Below are 17,331 nucleotides of genomic sequence, written 5' to 3'. Positions count from 1 at the left end.
TCCCATGCCTTTGAAGCCAAATTCATAAAATGCTCTTTGAACCCAAGGTCCATAAGTTTAGTAGCTATGTTTTCTTCTATGCAGTTTATTGTTTCAGGTCTTATGTTTAGGTCTTTCATCCATTTTGAGTTAATTTTGGTACATGGTGACAAATAGCGGCCCAGTTTCATTCTTTTGCACGTGGCTTTCCAATTCTCCCAGCACCATTCACTGAAGAGGCTGTCTTTTCTCCATTGTAGGTTTTTGGCTTCTTTGTCAAAAATTATCTTTATGTGAGTTTATTTATCCATATTTATGTGGGTTTATTTCTGGGTGCTCAATTCTCTTCCATTGGTCTGCATGTCTGTTTTACTGCCAACACCATGCTGCTTTGATTATTGTTGCTCTGTAGTACAAGGTGAAGGCAGGGACACTTACAGCATTCTTTTTTCTTAGGACTGCTTTGGCTATTCAGGGTCTTTTCTGGTTCCATAGAAATCTAATGATTTTTTTGTTCTATTTCTATAAAAAATGCCATTGGGATTTTGATAGGGATTCTGCCATAAGAAAAGGTGAAATAGTGCTAGTTGCAACAACATGGATGGACCTTGAGATTATTATGCTGAGCGAAATAAGACAGAAAAAGTCAAGAATCATATGATTTCACTGATATGCGGCATATAAAACTGAAAATAACAAAGGAACTAGACAAACAAATGAAGAAACAAAAACTCATAGACACAGAAAATGGTTACCAGAGGGTGTGGGGGGAACGGGGCGGGGTGGTAGATGAGGTAAAAGGTATCAAATACATGGTGATGGAAGGAGAACTGACTCTGGGTGGTGAACACACAATGCAATATATAGATGATGTATTACAGAATTGCACACCGGCAACCTATGTAACTTTACTAACAATTGTCACCCCGATAAACTTTAATTTAAAAAAAATAAAAGTCTAGGAAGGTCCAGTCCTAGAGGAGTTCTCACACTTCCATGAGTTTTATGTACTGAGCCTTGTGGGGCTATCAGAGTGAGGACTGCAGAAAAATCCCGCCCTGCTTCCTGCAGGGAGACGGGAAAAGTAGCCACTTAAAAATACACCAAAGCATTCACTGCTTCTTAACAAGGCCTGACATCAAGAGAAAACTATTTTACCAGATCCTACTTGGGTTTTACCAGAGACTAACCAACCTGAAGGATGGGAAATACCCAACTCCCATACCCTGTGGCTTTTCTATCTCCCTTAAGGGGAAAAAACTGAGAAGCACTCGTGAAGGTCACAGCCTAGGCATCCAAACTTACTGAAAGACTGAGACCTACTCATAAGGCCACAGAATACTTTCCCACCCCCTCACATCTCACCACTGTATAGGGCTTCTATATAATAATAAGGGAATACAACTGAAACAACTATGTGTCTCAAATGACATGTAAGAAGTCTCTAGAGAAAGTCATATTTACAAAAGGACACCAAATCAGACTTTAGCCTCTGAACATACAACTACAGTAAATAGTAAAAATAGCCAAACCTGATAAACATAAAACCTCACACTCAAGACCTATTTACCTCGGTACTTTTTACCTATATAGTTAATTTTGTGTGTCAACTTGGCTAGGCTTTGGATGCAGTTTTTGGTCAAACATTCTACATGTTGCTGTGAAGGTATTTTTTAGGTGTGATTAACATTTAAATCAGTGGACTCTGAGTAAAACAGATAACTCTTCAATAATGTGAATGGGCCTCATCCAACCAGCTGAAGGCTTAAGAACAAAGAATATGGTCTTCTTAGGAAGAAGAAATACTTCCTCCAGATTGCTTTTGAATTGAGATGCAACATCAACTCTTCCCTAGGTCTTCAGCCTGCCAGCCTGTCATGCACAATTCAGATTTGCCAGCTCCTAACTGTATGAGCCAATGCCTCAAAAGCAATTAATCTCTCTCTCTCTCTCTCTCTCTCTCTCTCTCTCTCTCTCTCTCTCTCTCTCTCTCTCTCTCTCACACACACACACACACACACACAGGAGAGAGGAGAGAGGTAAGGAGGGAGGGGGCGGGGAGAGAGAGAGAACACAAACCCTGACGAGTACAGATTTTGGTCCCATTTAGGACTTCAGTACATGGATTCTGCCACCAACCTGAACGGGCTTGGAAGCAAATTCTTCCCAGTCGAGCCTCTAGATGAGAACATATTCCAGTCAAAACCTTGATTAAAACCTCATGAGTTCCTGAGCAGAGAATCCACCTAAATTATGCCCCGTCTCCACACCCAAAGCAACTTAAATCTGTTTGTTATTTAAAGGCACTAGTTTGTGATAATTTGTTATACAGAAAGAGAAAAACACACAACTCAATCTATTTTACTACAGAATTTATAGTAGAAAATAATGGAGAAATGGTTATGGAACATATGCATTCTATATCTTAATAGTATAAAAACACACAAATAATGTTTAGAACAGGAAAGTAAGTCCTCTAATTACTCTTTGTAAGTTCACTTTAAAATGTAGGAAAAACAAAGGCGGAATTAAGTATGGTGATTTTCTCTTGTTTTTTTTTTTTTGCAGTGTGCAGTTGAGAAATACTATCTAGATTTTTCAGAATATGTTAGAATCAAGAGGTATAGTATTTAATATAATATGTAAAACAATAAATTTAATCACTACAAAGATGATATAGACTCTAAACCTTGCAAATTATCAACATGTAGCAAAATTAAAATTCAAAAGAAACATTAAAAACAAAAAGGATACGGTCAGAGAACAAAGACTAAATAATTATATCAAGAAATGCAGATGAGATGAACTTACCTTTACAAAAGGTAAAGATGCATAGATTGAGTGAAAACACAAAGTCCAACCAAATATTATATACAAGATTCATCTGAAGATACAATGTAAAAGGATGAAGAAAAATATAACAAATTAATAAAAAGAAAGCTGAAGGAAAGATAATGGTTTAAGAATCAAACAAAGATATAATCTGAATGACTAAAGAGATGAAAAAGTTAGAACGAATGTACTGAATCTTATCTTCTTGATCTCATGGTTTCCACTGTCACCTAGAATTCTGCTAACTCAATTAAGTCCTCTTGCATTGTGTATTTTTAATTTCCTTTTCCACTACTTACAAATATTTTGCCTAATATATATTTTTGAATTATTTTTTCCCCTTCACCCCTCACACCTCCCTAACTCCAAGCCGTTGTTCTAAGTCTAGTTGTGTAGGACACAGCTCACTGGCCCATGTTGGTATTATGAGTCTTGCACTCTACCCAGCTGAGCCAGTTGGTCACCAGCCGGCCACACACAGCCACTCATGGCGGATCACAGAAGCTCATGGCAGCCCAGCTCCAGGGACACCCATTGTTCACAATCTTAGCTGTAGAGGGCGCAGCTCACTGGCCCATGTGGGAATCGAACCAGTGACCTCGGTGTTAGGCGCACAGCGCTCCAACCACCTGAGCCATCCCACCGCCCAGTCTAATATGTTTTAAACGTAGACTCTTCTTTCTTTGCACTGTCACATTTCCTCATTCTATTCTATTACTTTGTTATAATTCAGTGTGATCGCTTAAAATGTCATATACCAATTCTCCTTGAATTGCTTTCAAAAATCACTAAATACTTCATTATTGCTGAATTTCATGTATTTTTCACAAACCCCATGTTTTGGCAATATTTTATAACATTGACCACCTTTTGTTTCTTGAAATTCCTTTTTTAATTCATGAGATATTGCATCATACTTATGTCTCTCTACTTCCCTGAATAGTCATTTTATCTTTTTTAATAAAATTTGTTTTTCATCTCACCTATTAACAATATCAGTAAACATCTTGTTTTCAGAATTCTCACTGTTTAAACTCTTCCCTCTAACTATAACATGAAATAGCTTTATCTTAAGGAACTTCCCTCCCAAGGGTCAGATCCATGCTTGCAACAGTTTGCTAAAAATCTCTAAATAGAACTCCCACCAATAACTAAAACACAAATTGTCTAAAAGAAGCTCAGAACCTTATCCTCATAGTAAGTGGTAAATCCTGATAATAACCTTCTTTCTGATAATAATGCCACTGTTCTCTGGTTTCTCCAGGCTGAAAACCTAATCATCACTTTCAAATTACTGCCAAGCCCTTATGGACCTAACTTACATACCTTTAATTCCTGCGAACCTAATAGTTCAAGTTCATGTCACTCATTTCTCTTAGACTATGAAATAACCTCCTAATAGATTATTCCACTTTCTGCTTTCCTTTTTCTAATTGTATACACTGATTACCAGTTTCATTTTCATAGACTGCTGCTCAATTAACTTAAGTCCCTAATGAAATCCTAGATAGATTCCTTTGGCCTACCAGTAAAGCCCAAAATTTTCATTCAAGCACTGAAGGCCTTTCCTTAATATAGGTGCAACATAACAGTAGTCTTATCTCAGCCTATACTCCTACATATTATTTATGAAATAAACTATAAATTTCAACATTACCCAAACATGCCCTTCTTTCCTACCTTCATGCATTTTGCCCAGTGTTCACCCTGAGCAAATCCTCCTACAATCTCTACCTACTAAACCCCATTTGAACACTTCAAGATCCCTCCACAGAAATTAATTATGCCTTCCTTTGAATTCTAGAGCATTCTGCTTGTGATTCTCTCGTGGCACCTATAATACATTGGTTTTATTCAATTTAAATCATGCATTCAACAATATTTAATGAACATCAGTTATGAGCCAGTAAATATGTTCAATATTAGGTGCTGGGTATAGAAGGGTCAATAAGTCCCCACCCTCACAAAACCTGTCTAGTGTAGGAGAATATGGTTACTTGAACTTTACTTTTATGCCCACCCTACTACTGAGATTTAAAAATCATTAAAGGCCAGAACTATAATTCTGAATTTTCCACAGTACCATCGCAGGATAGTATGAGGCATGATCAAACAATATGGTGAATGTTTATATTTAAAAATATATATATTACAGTTAAAGACACATTGCCATTAATACACCTCAAAATACTACCCCCCGCTTTGAATAGACTTATCCCATCGTTCTTGCCACTTTTGAAGCAATTCTGGAATTCTTCTTTTGTGAGTGTCCTTAGTTGAGCTGTCATGGCTGCCTCGATGTCCTGAATCGATTCAAAACATTTACCCTTCATGGTCATTTTGACTTTGGGGAAGAGCCAGAAGTCACACAGTTCCAGATCCGGTGAATAAGGTGGATGAAGACAAACCATAATGTTTTTATTTGACAGAAATTGCCATACCAGAAACAATGTGTGACATGGAGCATTGTCATGATGGAGGATGATTTATGGCACACTTTAAAACACACCTTCTTTCAACCGTAGCTCACACCTGACTGACTATATCGAACAAGTTGAAACTTGTCACATACTGTTACTAAGGTTCGATGTATCACTTCCTGTATTGAAGATCCCTGCCTTCTTTCCATTGGATGGCACTCGGCAGCAGCATCCACTGTATTTCGTGATCACACCTTATATATACATTAAATACAATACAGTGGTACCTCAGTTTTCAAACGTCTCCGTTGATGAACATTTCAGTTTACAAACGCCGTAAATTTTATGGATCTATGATATCATTAGATAGTAAAATTCATGCTAAATTTGCAGTTTTAGGGGTTGATTTTAAAGGTCTGGAACAGATTAATCTGTTTTGCATTACTTTCTATGGGGAAACTATGCCTCAGTTTTTGAATGTTTCAAAATTCGAACAGTCTTCTGGAATGGATTACGTTAGAAAACCATGGTACCACTGTATTTTGTTGAACTGAACTGAAAACTTTCTTGTAGAAAGTTATAACCGTCGTTGCACCAAAATATGCATAATGTAGGCTAAGGAATTAGGGGCCCCAAAAAAAGCTGCAGCGTAAAAATTAAATAATTTCTCTTATGAGCATTTAAAACTTTATACCTGAGCTAAGTGATTCTGCTCAAAAGGTCAATAATGAAATAATATCTACCCAAGGAAGAAGAAGTAGCAAAAGAATTCAGCAAAGAAAAGGGAAAATATACTGTCATTTTAAAAAGTCAACATTTTTTTAAATGATATGCTATAGTGATCTAGACCTGGTAAACTGAGCATTCCCTAAAGCGTTGCAAACGTAATGCCAAAGGATATCAAAAAGAGTATCAAAATCCATTCGCCTCCATAGAATAGAGTGGTAACTGAGAAACAGATTGCTCAGCCTTCATCTACATATTCCCAAACCTCTTGAATCTCGGGTGTCCATATGACTAGCTTTTTCCAATGAAACATAAATACAGATGATGCTTGCCACTTGTAAATCATAAAGTTGTATCTATCAGACAACTTAGCTTAGCCTAATTAATACAATAGGCAGATGACAATATTTTCTTAGAACACATTTTGATATTGTTTGATATGCAGATAGCAAATAGAACTGTTTATTTCCAAAACTGGCTAAGATGTTATTTCTAAAATGCTATCATTATATTATAGTATCAATTACGACATTTACTATAAGGAAAACACAACACTGCAGAAGGTATAAATTTCAAATTTATATGTCATATAGTAATCTATATTCCATTTTAGAAAGAGTTTATATGGCTGTAGAGAATTAAAAAAAATAACTGAATCTTTTATCTAAGTTAACTTCCACTGTTAGTCCTTTAATAAAACAACTGTATAACAATAACCAACTTCAGATCAAAGTTCCCATGACCCTTTAATTGGCTAGGAAGCAAAATAGAGTCAAAAGCCAGAAGAACATATTTGTCAAAAAGAACCTCCATTTATCCAGGAAAATTATGGGTAATTTAGTCCATAATAAGCAATTTGGTACAAAATGAATTTAAATATTATATCATGATATAGGCCATTCTTACGATATATTACTTTCACCTTTTTTTTTTTTTTTTAACACATTTATACCTTGAAAGTGGTTACTGGAAGCACAGAACACATGGATTTTTACAGTGATAATATACCGATTATGTATATGTATGTGTACAAATGATATGCAATGATATAATCAGTATTATATATACAATTCTAATTATATAATCAGTATATTATATATATGTTTATTACATAAAGTTATGTGTAATTATACCATTTACTGATTATACCCAAAAGATAGGTCTGTGCTAATTCAAAAATATAAGTTTTCAAAAGGTCAAATAGAATAATCCCAATTATTGTTGATATTTTCTACACATAAACCATTTGAAAATATACAAAATTAAGAAGTGAATGATAACTGCTAAAAATAAAAGGCAAAATTCAATAAAACAATGAATAATTGCTAGATACTAGTATAAAACTGTAACACTAAGTTTCAACATATAAATAATATGCAAGGTCTAAAAATTAAGTTCGTGAACTTGCTGCAACGATGTTGCTAACATTTTTTTTTGATACCAGAGGGATTATGTATTATGAATTTGTACCAACTGGACAAACAGTTAACCATGTTTACTATTTGGAAGTGCTGAAAAGGCTGCGTGAAAAAGTTAGATGACCTGAACTTTTCGCCAACAATTCATGGCTCTTGAATCACAACAATGCACCAGTTCTCACAGCACTGTCTGTGAGGGAGTTTTTAGCCAGTAAACAAATAACTACTCACCTGATCTGGCCCCAATGACTTCTTTCTTTACCCGAAGATAAAGGAAATATTGAAAGGAAAGACACTTTGATGAAATTCAGGACATCAGGGGTAATATGACGAGAGCTCTGATGTCCATTCCAGAAAAAGAGTTCGAAAATTGCTTTGAAGGGTGAACTAGGTGCTGGCATCAGTGCATAGCTTCCCAAGGGGAGTACTTCAACGGTGATTATAATGATATTCAACAATGAGATATGTAGCACTTTTTCTAGGATGAGTTCACGAACTTAATTGTCTGATATCATAGGCTATTAATTCAGAAAACAAATAGGCTACAAGCAAAGTATAATAATAAAGAATAATAGCTTCAAAATAGTAATGGTTTGCAATAATGACCCTGATATTCTTAATGATTATTGGAAAAAATAATTTAAAACAATTGTAAAGCTCTACTACCTGAAACAAATACAGTATTTTCAGTATTTTCTATTATAACACCAACCTGTACCAATTCTTGTATTTCAGCATCCTTGACTTGAAGAATTTCTAAAACTTTTCTGTCTTTAGCTTCAGATTTCTGTTTTTCTCTAGAAACAAAATATATATATATATACACATTGAGAGTTTATTAGTAATAATTGGTAGCTAATCCTTTAAATCTTCACATTCTGATAATGAGTGTCACTTGAAAATAGAGAAAATTAAATTATCTGGGGTTGACAGCCCTTTCCGAATTAATCAGAAACCATATGGCAAGTGACAACAACTTAGAACTGCTGACAACTAAGACAACTTCATATTAAAAAACAGTTTAGTCTCCAGATTTAGATGCATGATAAAAATACTTGAAACATGTTTAATCTTAATTGAAATAGTCAGTGTATCATCAGTTTAAAATAATAAATAAATATGTTCTTGTTAACAAACGCTTTATATACGGAATTATATTACGAATAACATTTATCATTTTTTAAGTAAAAGACTCAAAAGGGAGAGAGCTGGAGATTTACTAACAACCAGCATCAAATAAATAAGGGAGCGATATATTGGACACATGTTTACATGTTTTACAAAATTTAAAAATAGGTAGAATAAATAGAAATCTATACCTAAATCACTCATGAATCACAAAGTATACAGGTAAGGTAGGCGGAAAGAACCATCACTTGAAAAAGAGTGAAATGAAGTAAAAGGCCTTCGATCAGAAAAGCATACTACTGGTTATTTGAGATACATTCAGGTGGTACAATATTTTGTTTAAATATTATGTTCAGATTTCCAGTAAGTTAGCATAGTAAATTCACACTTGAGGGTCTTCTCTAGTCTCTAAATTTATAGTACTAATAGAAAGACATAGAAGAAAATAATTAAGGAGATACAGACACATTTTTGAGGATCACCAACTGTACAGAAACCTTACGCTATGAACCAGGCTGAAGGCGCTATCTGCTGTCCAGATCCAGAGGCAGGCTAAGGTAGAAAAGAGCTTGGCCCCTGGGGATAAATGAAAATAAGCGGCCTGCTCAATATGTAGAAGCATAGCCAGGCTCATTGTTTGAAACCAGAGACTGGGGTGGGGCTCCCAACTCCCAAATCAGAGCTGGAAAAACTTCCACCCACCCTCGCCTGGAACTAACGGGCTTATATGAAAGTTTAGGATGCCAAAAGTTTATAGACACAGCATCCCAATCAGAAGCTGAGCCAAAACACCCCATGGCTCAGGTAGTAAATATAACAAATGTTCTGTGTCCCTGTTGGCTAAGAGACCCATGCTTCCAATATAAAACCTATTTGGGAATAGGGGATGGGGAGAGGGTGACCATTTAGTGGCAAGCATAAAATTTCTAGAGAGAAAAGGGCATTGGACAAGGAGCAGAAGTGAGGAAAGAAGAGGAGGAAGAGAACAAAACAGCAACCCTCCCACTCAAGATGTGACCGCAAACAAAAAAATACAAAACACATGAAGAAAACACACACTCCACACACACACACACACACACATACACACACACACACACACACACACAACATGCACACACTAACTCAATAATCTGAAGAAGCAACTGTTGTAGACAAAACGAAAACAGAACGCAGTGAAAAAGACTTCCAAATTAAGCAAGGATCTTTAAAGGCATAAGAGAATGACTAAAATTAAACCAAAACCCAAAAACAAACCAACAAGTGGATCAAAAAAAACCTATTACAAACCTTGAAAATAAAATTATAACCACTGAGTCAAAAAAAACCAATTAATTGGCCTAAGTTCAAAACTAGATGCAAAAAGGGAATTAGTGAAATGGAGGCTAATAATGGGGGATTCGTCCACAACATTGAATAGAAAATGATGAGATTAAAAATATGAAAACAATTTTAAGACATGCAGATTTCACTAGGGAACTCGAACATATGCCTAAAGAGTTCCAGAGGCAGATAATAGTAGGATGAAAGACATAAAGCGTTATTTTCAGAAGGTAATTGCTGAGAATGTTTTAGAATGAAACAGTCCTCAGACTGAAACAGTACCTAGCAGAATTAAAAAAAAACAAAAAAAAAACACAAGAAACCTTTATCTACAGCTTCATTCATCATTTGCTCAACAAGTATTTATTGAGCAGTTATGTGATAGGCATTGCCCTGGGGATACTGCAGTGAACAAAATAAAGCAAGTGGCTGCTTTATTTCATGAATAAACATGCTAGTTTCAGGCATACTGAAAACAAATTATAAATAAGTGAACACAGTATGTCAACTGGCTGTATATAGAATAAGGACAATAAACTAGGGTAACAGAGGAAGGGATGTCTAGTCTTAGAAAACTGGAGAGTAAGAGGGAAATTGTTGCTGTTTCATATAGGCTAATTAACAAATATTATTTTGTATAGCATAATTAAGAAATACTTGAGCAAAGACTTAAAGGAAGGAAGTAAAAATCATGGAGCTCTCAGGGAAAAGTTTTCCAGGCCATGGGACCAGTAGCAAGTAGGCAAGAACATAACTGATGTATTCAAAGAAGAGCAAAGAAGTAAATGTATCTCCCCTTGTTTGGACAAGAGGAGAATGGTCGCTGAGGACAGAGAGATCACTGGGAATAAAGTAATATATGGTCTTCGAAGCCTTATGAACATTAGGTCTGACTCTCAGTAAAATAGGAAGACAGAAGATAGGTCTGAGCAGAGAAATAATACAACTTATTTTATGAGTATCGCACTGGCTCTTGGGTTGAGAACACACTCTAGGGGGCAAGCATAGAAGGGAGACCAGCTAGCAGGCAGCTGCAATACCCCAGGTAAGAAATCAAGTGAATTGGACAAGATAGGGGTGTATGGTGGTATTGAGAAGTGATACAATTCTTGCTATTTTGAAGGTAGAGAGAACAGGACATTTTAATACATTAGACATGAGATGTAAAAGAGAGAAATCAAGAATGTTTCCAAGGCTTTTACCTGAGCAACTGCAAGGATGAAGCAGACATTATCTGGATATAGATGACGAAAGTAAGGGATAATAGGATTTGAGGTTTGGTCATTTTAAGTTTGAGATGCCTAATAATATTCAAGATGTAGTTGGGTAAACAAGTCTGCAATCAGTCAAGAAGTCAAGGCTTAAGATGTAACTTTAGGAGTCATGCAAATATATTTTAAGACTAGAGAGTAGATAGGATCACCTAGGGAGTGACTTTGGATAGAGAAGTCTGAGAATTAAGTCCTGTGGCATTCCAAAATTTATAGGTTAGTAAGATGGGGGGAAAAAAACAAACAGCAAATGATACTAAAAAGGATAAGCAATCATGTAAGAGGAAAATCAAGAGAGAAACTAAGTGAATAAATGTTTCTAGAAGAAAGGAATCCAACTGCCAAATACCGCAAACATGTTCAAGAAGAAGACAAAGACTGAGAACTGACTGCTGGATTTAGCAATATCGAGGTCACTGGTGATTTTGACAAAAGCTGTTTTGGAGGATGATGGGTATGAAAGCCTAATTGGAGTGAGTTCAAGAGAGAAAGGGAAAAGAAAACGGAGAGAGCCAAAACTACTCTTCTGAGGAATTTTGCTGTAGAAAGGAGCAGAGAAACAGAACAGTAGTTCAAGAGAAATGTGAGATCAAATGAGATTTTTTTTAAGATAGAAGATAAATACCATGTGTATATGTTGACAGAAATAATCCAGGACCGTGAGAGATACCGATGATGCATGAGAGAGAAGGAATAATCGCAGAGTGACCCCTTGGGTCTTTGAGGCTTTAGCGTACACATAGAGAATTTGTTTGGACTTAGATGAAAGTATAAACAGTTCTTCCACAGAAAGAAAAACAAAACACGTGGCTATAGAGTCAGACATGTTGATAGATGTGGTTATGGGAAGGGGTACAATCTATCTTCTAAGAGATTCTATTGTATTAGTGGTACAGGAACCAAGGGCATTGCTGAGAGCTTAGCTAAGCTACTCCATGGTACTACTGCCTAGGCACCCATGTGGTTTTCCCAAGCAGCCCACAGTGACCTTAAATCTCCACTAGCCCCTCATGCAAGTGCGTGCCCCAAATAGCAGCCCATAGAGCCATAGTACATTTTAGTTCCAGATATGACTTCCCCAACAGCTTCCCCTTATGAGCCCCTTAGAGAAGATCCCCTGTGGGACTTATCAAAACCCAGCTCTTATGGTTTCAATTGACCAATCCTGCCTTAGCCCCTAAACCCCAAAGCACTCCACCTACAAATGCTAATAAAGGCATATGCCCCAGGTCCTGTCTGTGTCTCTCTGTCTGCACTCTGCCTTGAACTCCCCATGTGGCCCCGTGAGGTACAGTGGATACTTTCTCCAGAGCTGTGCGTAATAAACTTCTCTACTTCAGTTTCTCTTGGGGTCTGTTGTTGACCATGGCTCATGATCCAGCACCTTGTGCTCTACTTAACAAATGTTAATTGAACAAATTCCTTACGGCTGTCTATCTTCTGAGAGTGAGAATGGAAAACAAAGCATTAGAAGTTGACAAGCGGGTAAGAATAAAACAGTTTTCTAGGATACTGGAATAGTAAATGAGCCAGAAAAAAAATAGGATCGTTACCAGGCAGTACTAAGGACCACTGAGGTCAGTGGTCATCATTTGCATGAGACCAGTCACCATGGTTCAGAGTTTTTCTCTAGACATGGTCAGCCTCTGGATATAGGCACACAATAGGTGGAAAGCTGGAATAAACCAAGTCTGAAATTTTTCAAACATATTAAGACTATTATTTTTATTGTTTGCAGTTTGTCCTGCTTTATTATTTTATTTTCTATTTACCAACCACGAATAGCACAATTAGTGTATAATCACAGTCTACTGTCTTCAGCTGGACTTTCTTTTCATTTGTGTTTCTTTTATTAAGAGTGAAATTAAACATACTTTCAGAAATTGAAACACCTGTGGTTTTTTTTTCGAATTTGCTATTGCCTGTCAATGTATCTGCCATTTTATATCTTAGTGTTTTTATTGATTTACAAAACGGTTTTACATATTAAAAATATATGCCTTTTGCTTATCATTTATCACTACCATATAATCTGAAATTATCACTTGAATTTTTAATTGACCATTACCAAGTCATAAGTATTGCAAAAGAATACTGCATCCATTCAAGGTACCTGCATCTGGAGAAAAAGGACTTCACATCCCAACGGGCAGGGCAGGGCAGGGCAGGGCATGATGGAGGCTTACCTGGGGACAAGGACCCAGGCTGAGACAGGCAAGACGTGAATTCTAGTCAGTAACCCCCTCTGTAAATTCCTTTCTGGATAGACTATGAATCTGTTTTTAACCTTCCAGGAATTAGTTTAATTGACGGGGAGTCTTTCTAATCCGCTCTTCTAATAAGCCTAAAATTCCCACTAGTGTCGAAATAACTTCTGGTGGTCCTTTTAAATGAGACAGGGATAAAACTAGAGTGTATGCCACAAAACGCCAATGAAAGCATGACTGCAGTTTCCAAAAGAGCTTGCTACCAGCCTGATTATGTCCTATGACGCAAGCCTGCACGCAACTCACTCACAGCCTAAGCCGCAGTCCGCACTGCATGGGTGACCAGAGAAGGAGCACCAGCATCACCCAAGAATTTGTTATTAATACACCATCTTCCACCAACCCTGAGCGTGGAAACCCTGAGGGTAGGGCTCAGCAATTTGGGTTTACAACAACAAGGCGCTATGGACTGAATGTTTCATATGCTGAAGCTCTAATCCCCAAAGTGATGGTATGTGAAGGAGGAGCCTTTGGGAGGTCTTGAGGGAGGAGACACAGGAAAGAGGCTCTCTCTCTGTGCGTCATTGTTGGGCACAGCAAGAAGGGAGCTATGTGCAAGGGAACTCTCACAAAAAAATGAAGCCTGCAGGTACTTTTATGTTAGACTTCCCAGCCTCCGGAGAAATAAATGTTTGTTGTTTAAGCCACCCAGTCTAAGTTCCAGCAGCCCAAACTGACTAAAACACAAGCCTCAATTGATTCTTATGCACACGAAAATCTAAGTACTGCAATAACAACTGACACTCTTCTCAATAGATGAAGTTGAGTGATATAATACTGAAAGCATAGGTCATAAATGAAATGTAAAACTTCAAATGGAATATAAACTTCAAAAATATACCTCAATGATTTTATAACCAAAACACTCCAAAATTGAATACCATGTTAAGAGTTTCGAAATTGAAAAAAAAAAATCACAATTCAAAATCTACATAGAGGTTTGGCTAGCAGCTCCTCCTGGTGGTATAGGATAGCTAATATTTTCATAAGAAAATGCTCCCAAGAGAAAACAGTGCTACAATATGAATACAATATTTTTTACGTAGAATAAATGATGGAAAAGTTGTTTCAAGCTTAAAATATCACCAAACTATCTAGTCAATTCAATTAATACATATTCTATGGATTTACAAGACATAAAAAAGGATTCCTAAAAAAAGACACACTGTCAAGAAGTTGATGATGATCAATGACTGAGACAAACTCCTGTTTAGCTAATTAGAACCACTGATGTGCAATAATGATGTGAGCTAAGAATATTTGCAGACTTCTTTAGGATGAAAAATGAAGTGAAGAGAGGCTGTCAAATTTGTCCAAGTTTAAAGCACCAATCACTTTTCCCAAGAGTACTACCCATTTAAACATTTAACGTTGCTGTACTTAGCCACAGGAATTACCATGCTTTTTGCCATTTTTCTCAACTCAAAAATCTGAGAAATTCTTCTAAATCATTAAGAATCAAATTTTATTGTTGTAGACCATGTCATATATTATACAATATGACAGGATTATATTTTCTGGGTTTGAGCCCATTTTTAATGAGATGTCAAAAATGAAACATTAGAGTTGAAAAGACACATTTAACTATGAATGAGGCAACAATATTGGTCGAATTAGAAAACAAGGAAAACAAAAAGCAAAACTTACTGCCATTGATTATTCTTAATTAACAGATAGATAACAATAATGCACAAAATAAATCTAGTTGGATTAATGTTTTCTTTCATTTGAGTACAGAATCTATGAAAATTTAGTTTTTATACTTATTAATAGCTTTTCATTTAAATGCATTCTTGATTTCTGGTAAAAATTAAGATTCTGAAAGAGCAGACTGATAAAAGCAGAAGTTTAGAGAAATGAGAATTACATTATTATCAAATTATTTATCCTTTCATTCACAAACTGTTTTATAAATATTTTCCTATTTTGAATATGCATAATAAATTACTAGGACAGTATCTATGAATAATAAAATAAGAAAACTTGAAAAAGAGAAAAACTTAAAACCTTAGAAAATATTCTTCAAACACATTTACTCCACAATAAAAACAGTATTGAAAAAAAATTCTGAATAAAAATACGTTTATGGAATATAAACAAAATAAATAAAATAAAACCTATGGTATAAAATATTTTAAAAGTCCAAGTACAGTTAAAAATTAAAATATCTATTTTGCTTTAAGATCAGCACTTAATTTTCAGTACATAATCCAAAATTCCTATTACATTTTATTTTTCAATGTAAAATATATATTCAAATTATATGTGAAAGCCAAAACTTGTGCTGAAAGATTTTTTTTCCTGTTCAATTAGGTAGTTCCAAACTACACCAAATAGAATCAGGCTACATCCTGAATTTGAATTTCTAAATTATGGTGCACAGATGAACTCTTTAAACAAAAAGTAATCATTTCACAAAACATAACAGTTGAGATTTAATGGATCACTGAATAATGTACCTTTGTTTCAGATATCCTTATTCATTCAACATCATTTATAAATATACAGACTTGAAACTCAAAACAAATCCTCCTCTATTTTATAGTCAGAAATTCAGTAATTTTAGTTGCTGATTTTCTTGTTTCTCCTCTTGTTAACTACATATCCAGATACTTCTGCATATACTCAACATTATCTCAAATATCCATAAGAGTTGGGAAAGATTGAGTGTTGTAGGTCTTTAATAATTGTGCAAATATTTTTCACCCAGAATCTCGAAGTCTCTTACAGTGTTCAAAAATATCAGCACTTCAGAACAGACTGTTTTAACATCTGCACATCACTGGGGCTGCCCCCAAGGATTTTTAAATGATGCCTGCCTGTGCTGAATAAAGTGCTAACTTGCACCTTGCATTTCAAACTGTGTCCTGAGCAGCCATCCAGTTGGTACAACACCAGCTGAATTCCCACAGGCCACTGCTCACTCAGGCTTGACTGCAATTATCATGTCAATATTTTGTGCTCCGATATGCAGATATGCATACATGCAAGCTGCATAATACGTCCTTCTCTATGGAATGTTGACTTATGTTCAATGTTCTGGGAATTTTTAATGAAACCAGAAATAAACTTTCATCTAATGAAAACAATCACAATAATTTTACCTTAAAAACAAAAATTGCATTTCTGTGTTCCTTCTGTAATGCATATAAAGGCTACATTTTAAGTAACTAAGCTTTCCTACAATTTCACAATTCTTTAAAGGTCTTCACAAAAGTGAAAAGACTATTTGTCAAGCTTCTTGCATCTATACCGTAAGAGTTCAAATGTTTCTTCATACTTCATTGCATGTTCTATCACCTTAAACAATAGAGTGCTTCCAATTAAACACCCTTCTATTAGTTTCTTTGGCCATCTTCTCATTCATCCACATGTCTGCCTACGCATTTGTGGTTGTTGCAACAGGAAAAGTGCTCAGCAAAAATATATTTATACCCTGTATGGAGCTGCCTAGCAGCACTGCGGCCAGATGGAAGAGTTCTGGCAGCTACACTTCTGGGGTCTCCAACCAGCCATGCTACTACCATGCTCAAAAATGCAACCCTTTTTCAGGCTGTGTTGGCTTAATACACATGGGACAGTGTACAACCATATAGCAGCTGTACAACCCATGTGTTTAGGACTAGAATGGAGCAGGAGGGAGGTTTTCCCAGTGATGAGAATGTATAACCTTATAACAACAGCCTGCTTATTAAGCATCTAAACTTTAACTGTAAACTTAAATATGAGATAATCTCTCATTCTCTATGTGATTTAATCTTTAAAAACGTATTTCAAAGATATGACATGCATATCCTAAATAAACATGCAATAAATACTAAAAATAATTTTGCCTTTTTTATTCCTTTTATGATTCTCATTTTCCAAAATTGAGTTGTCATGTCCAGACTGGGGGGAGGGGTGCGTTAGGGGGGTTGTAGAGAGCGAGAGCTAGAGATAGAAACTACTGAAAACAGGAGAGTGAATA

General features: G+C 35.9%; 1 protein-coding gene across 8 annotated transcripts in view; it reads right to left on the bottom strand.

The window, feature by feature from the left end:
• The window catches only part of CNTLN (centlein), a 277,826-nt gene that overhangs the window by 202,601 nt on the left and 57,894 nt on the right, over positions 1 to 17,331 (bottom strand). For 7 of the 8 annotated variants that reach the window (XR_016019468.1, XR_016019469.1, XR_016019466.1 and 4 more), the window contains exon 3: positions 8,088 to 8,172. The exons of the other annotated variant lie outside the window; for it this stretch is intronic. Coding sequence is in view for 1 of the 7 variants with exons in the window: in XM_088793521.1 (XP_088649647.1) it covers positions 8,088 to 8,172 (85 nt within the window). In the remaining 6 variants the exon portion in view is untranslated. The remainder of the gene's footprint in view (positions 1 to 8,087; positions 8,173 to 17,331) is intronic. 8 annotated transcript variants of the gene reach the window in all.

This window comes from Rhinolophus sinicus, chromosome 16 (assembly GCF_057876585.1).
Source record: "Rhinolophus sinicus isolate RSI-liver-muscle chromosome 16, RSI-T2T, whole genome shotgun sequence".
NCBI lineage: Eukaryota > Metazoa > Chordata > Mammalia > Chiroptera > Rhinolophidae > Rhinolophus > Rhinolophus sinicus.
This window is presented reverse-complemented; position numbering and strand designations above follow the sequence as displayed.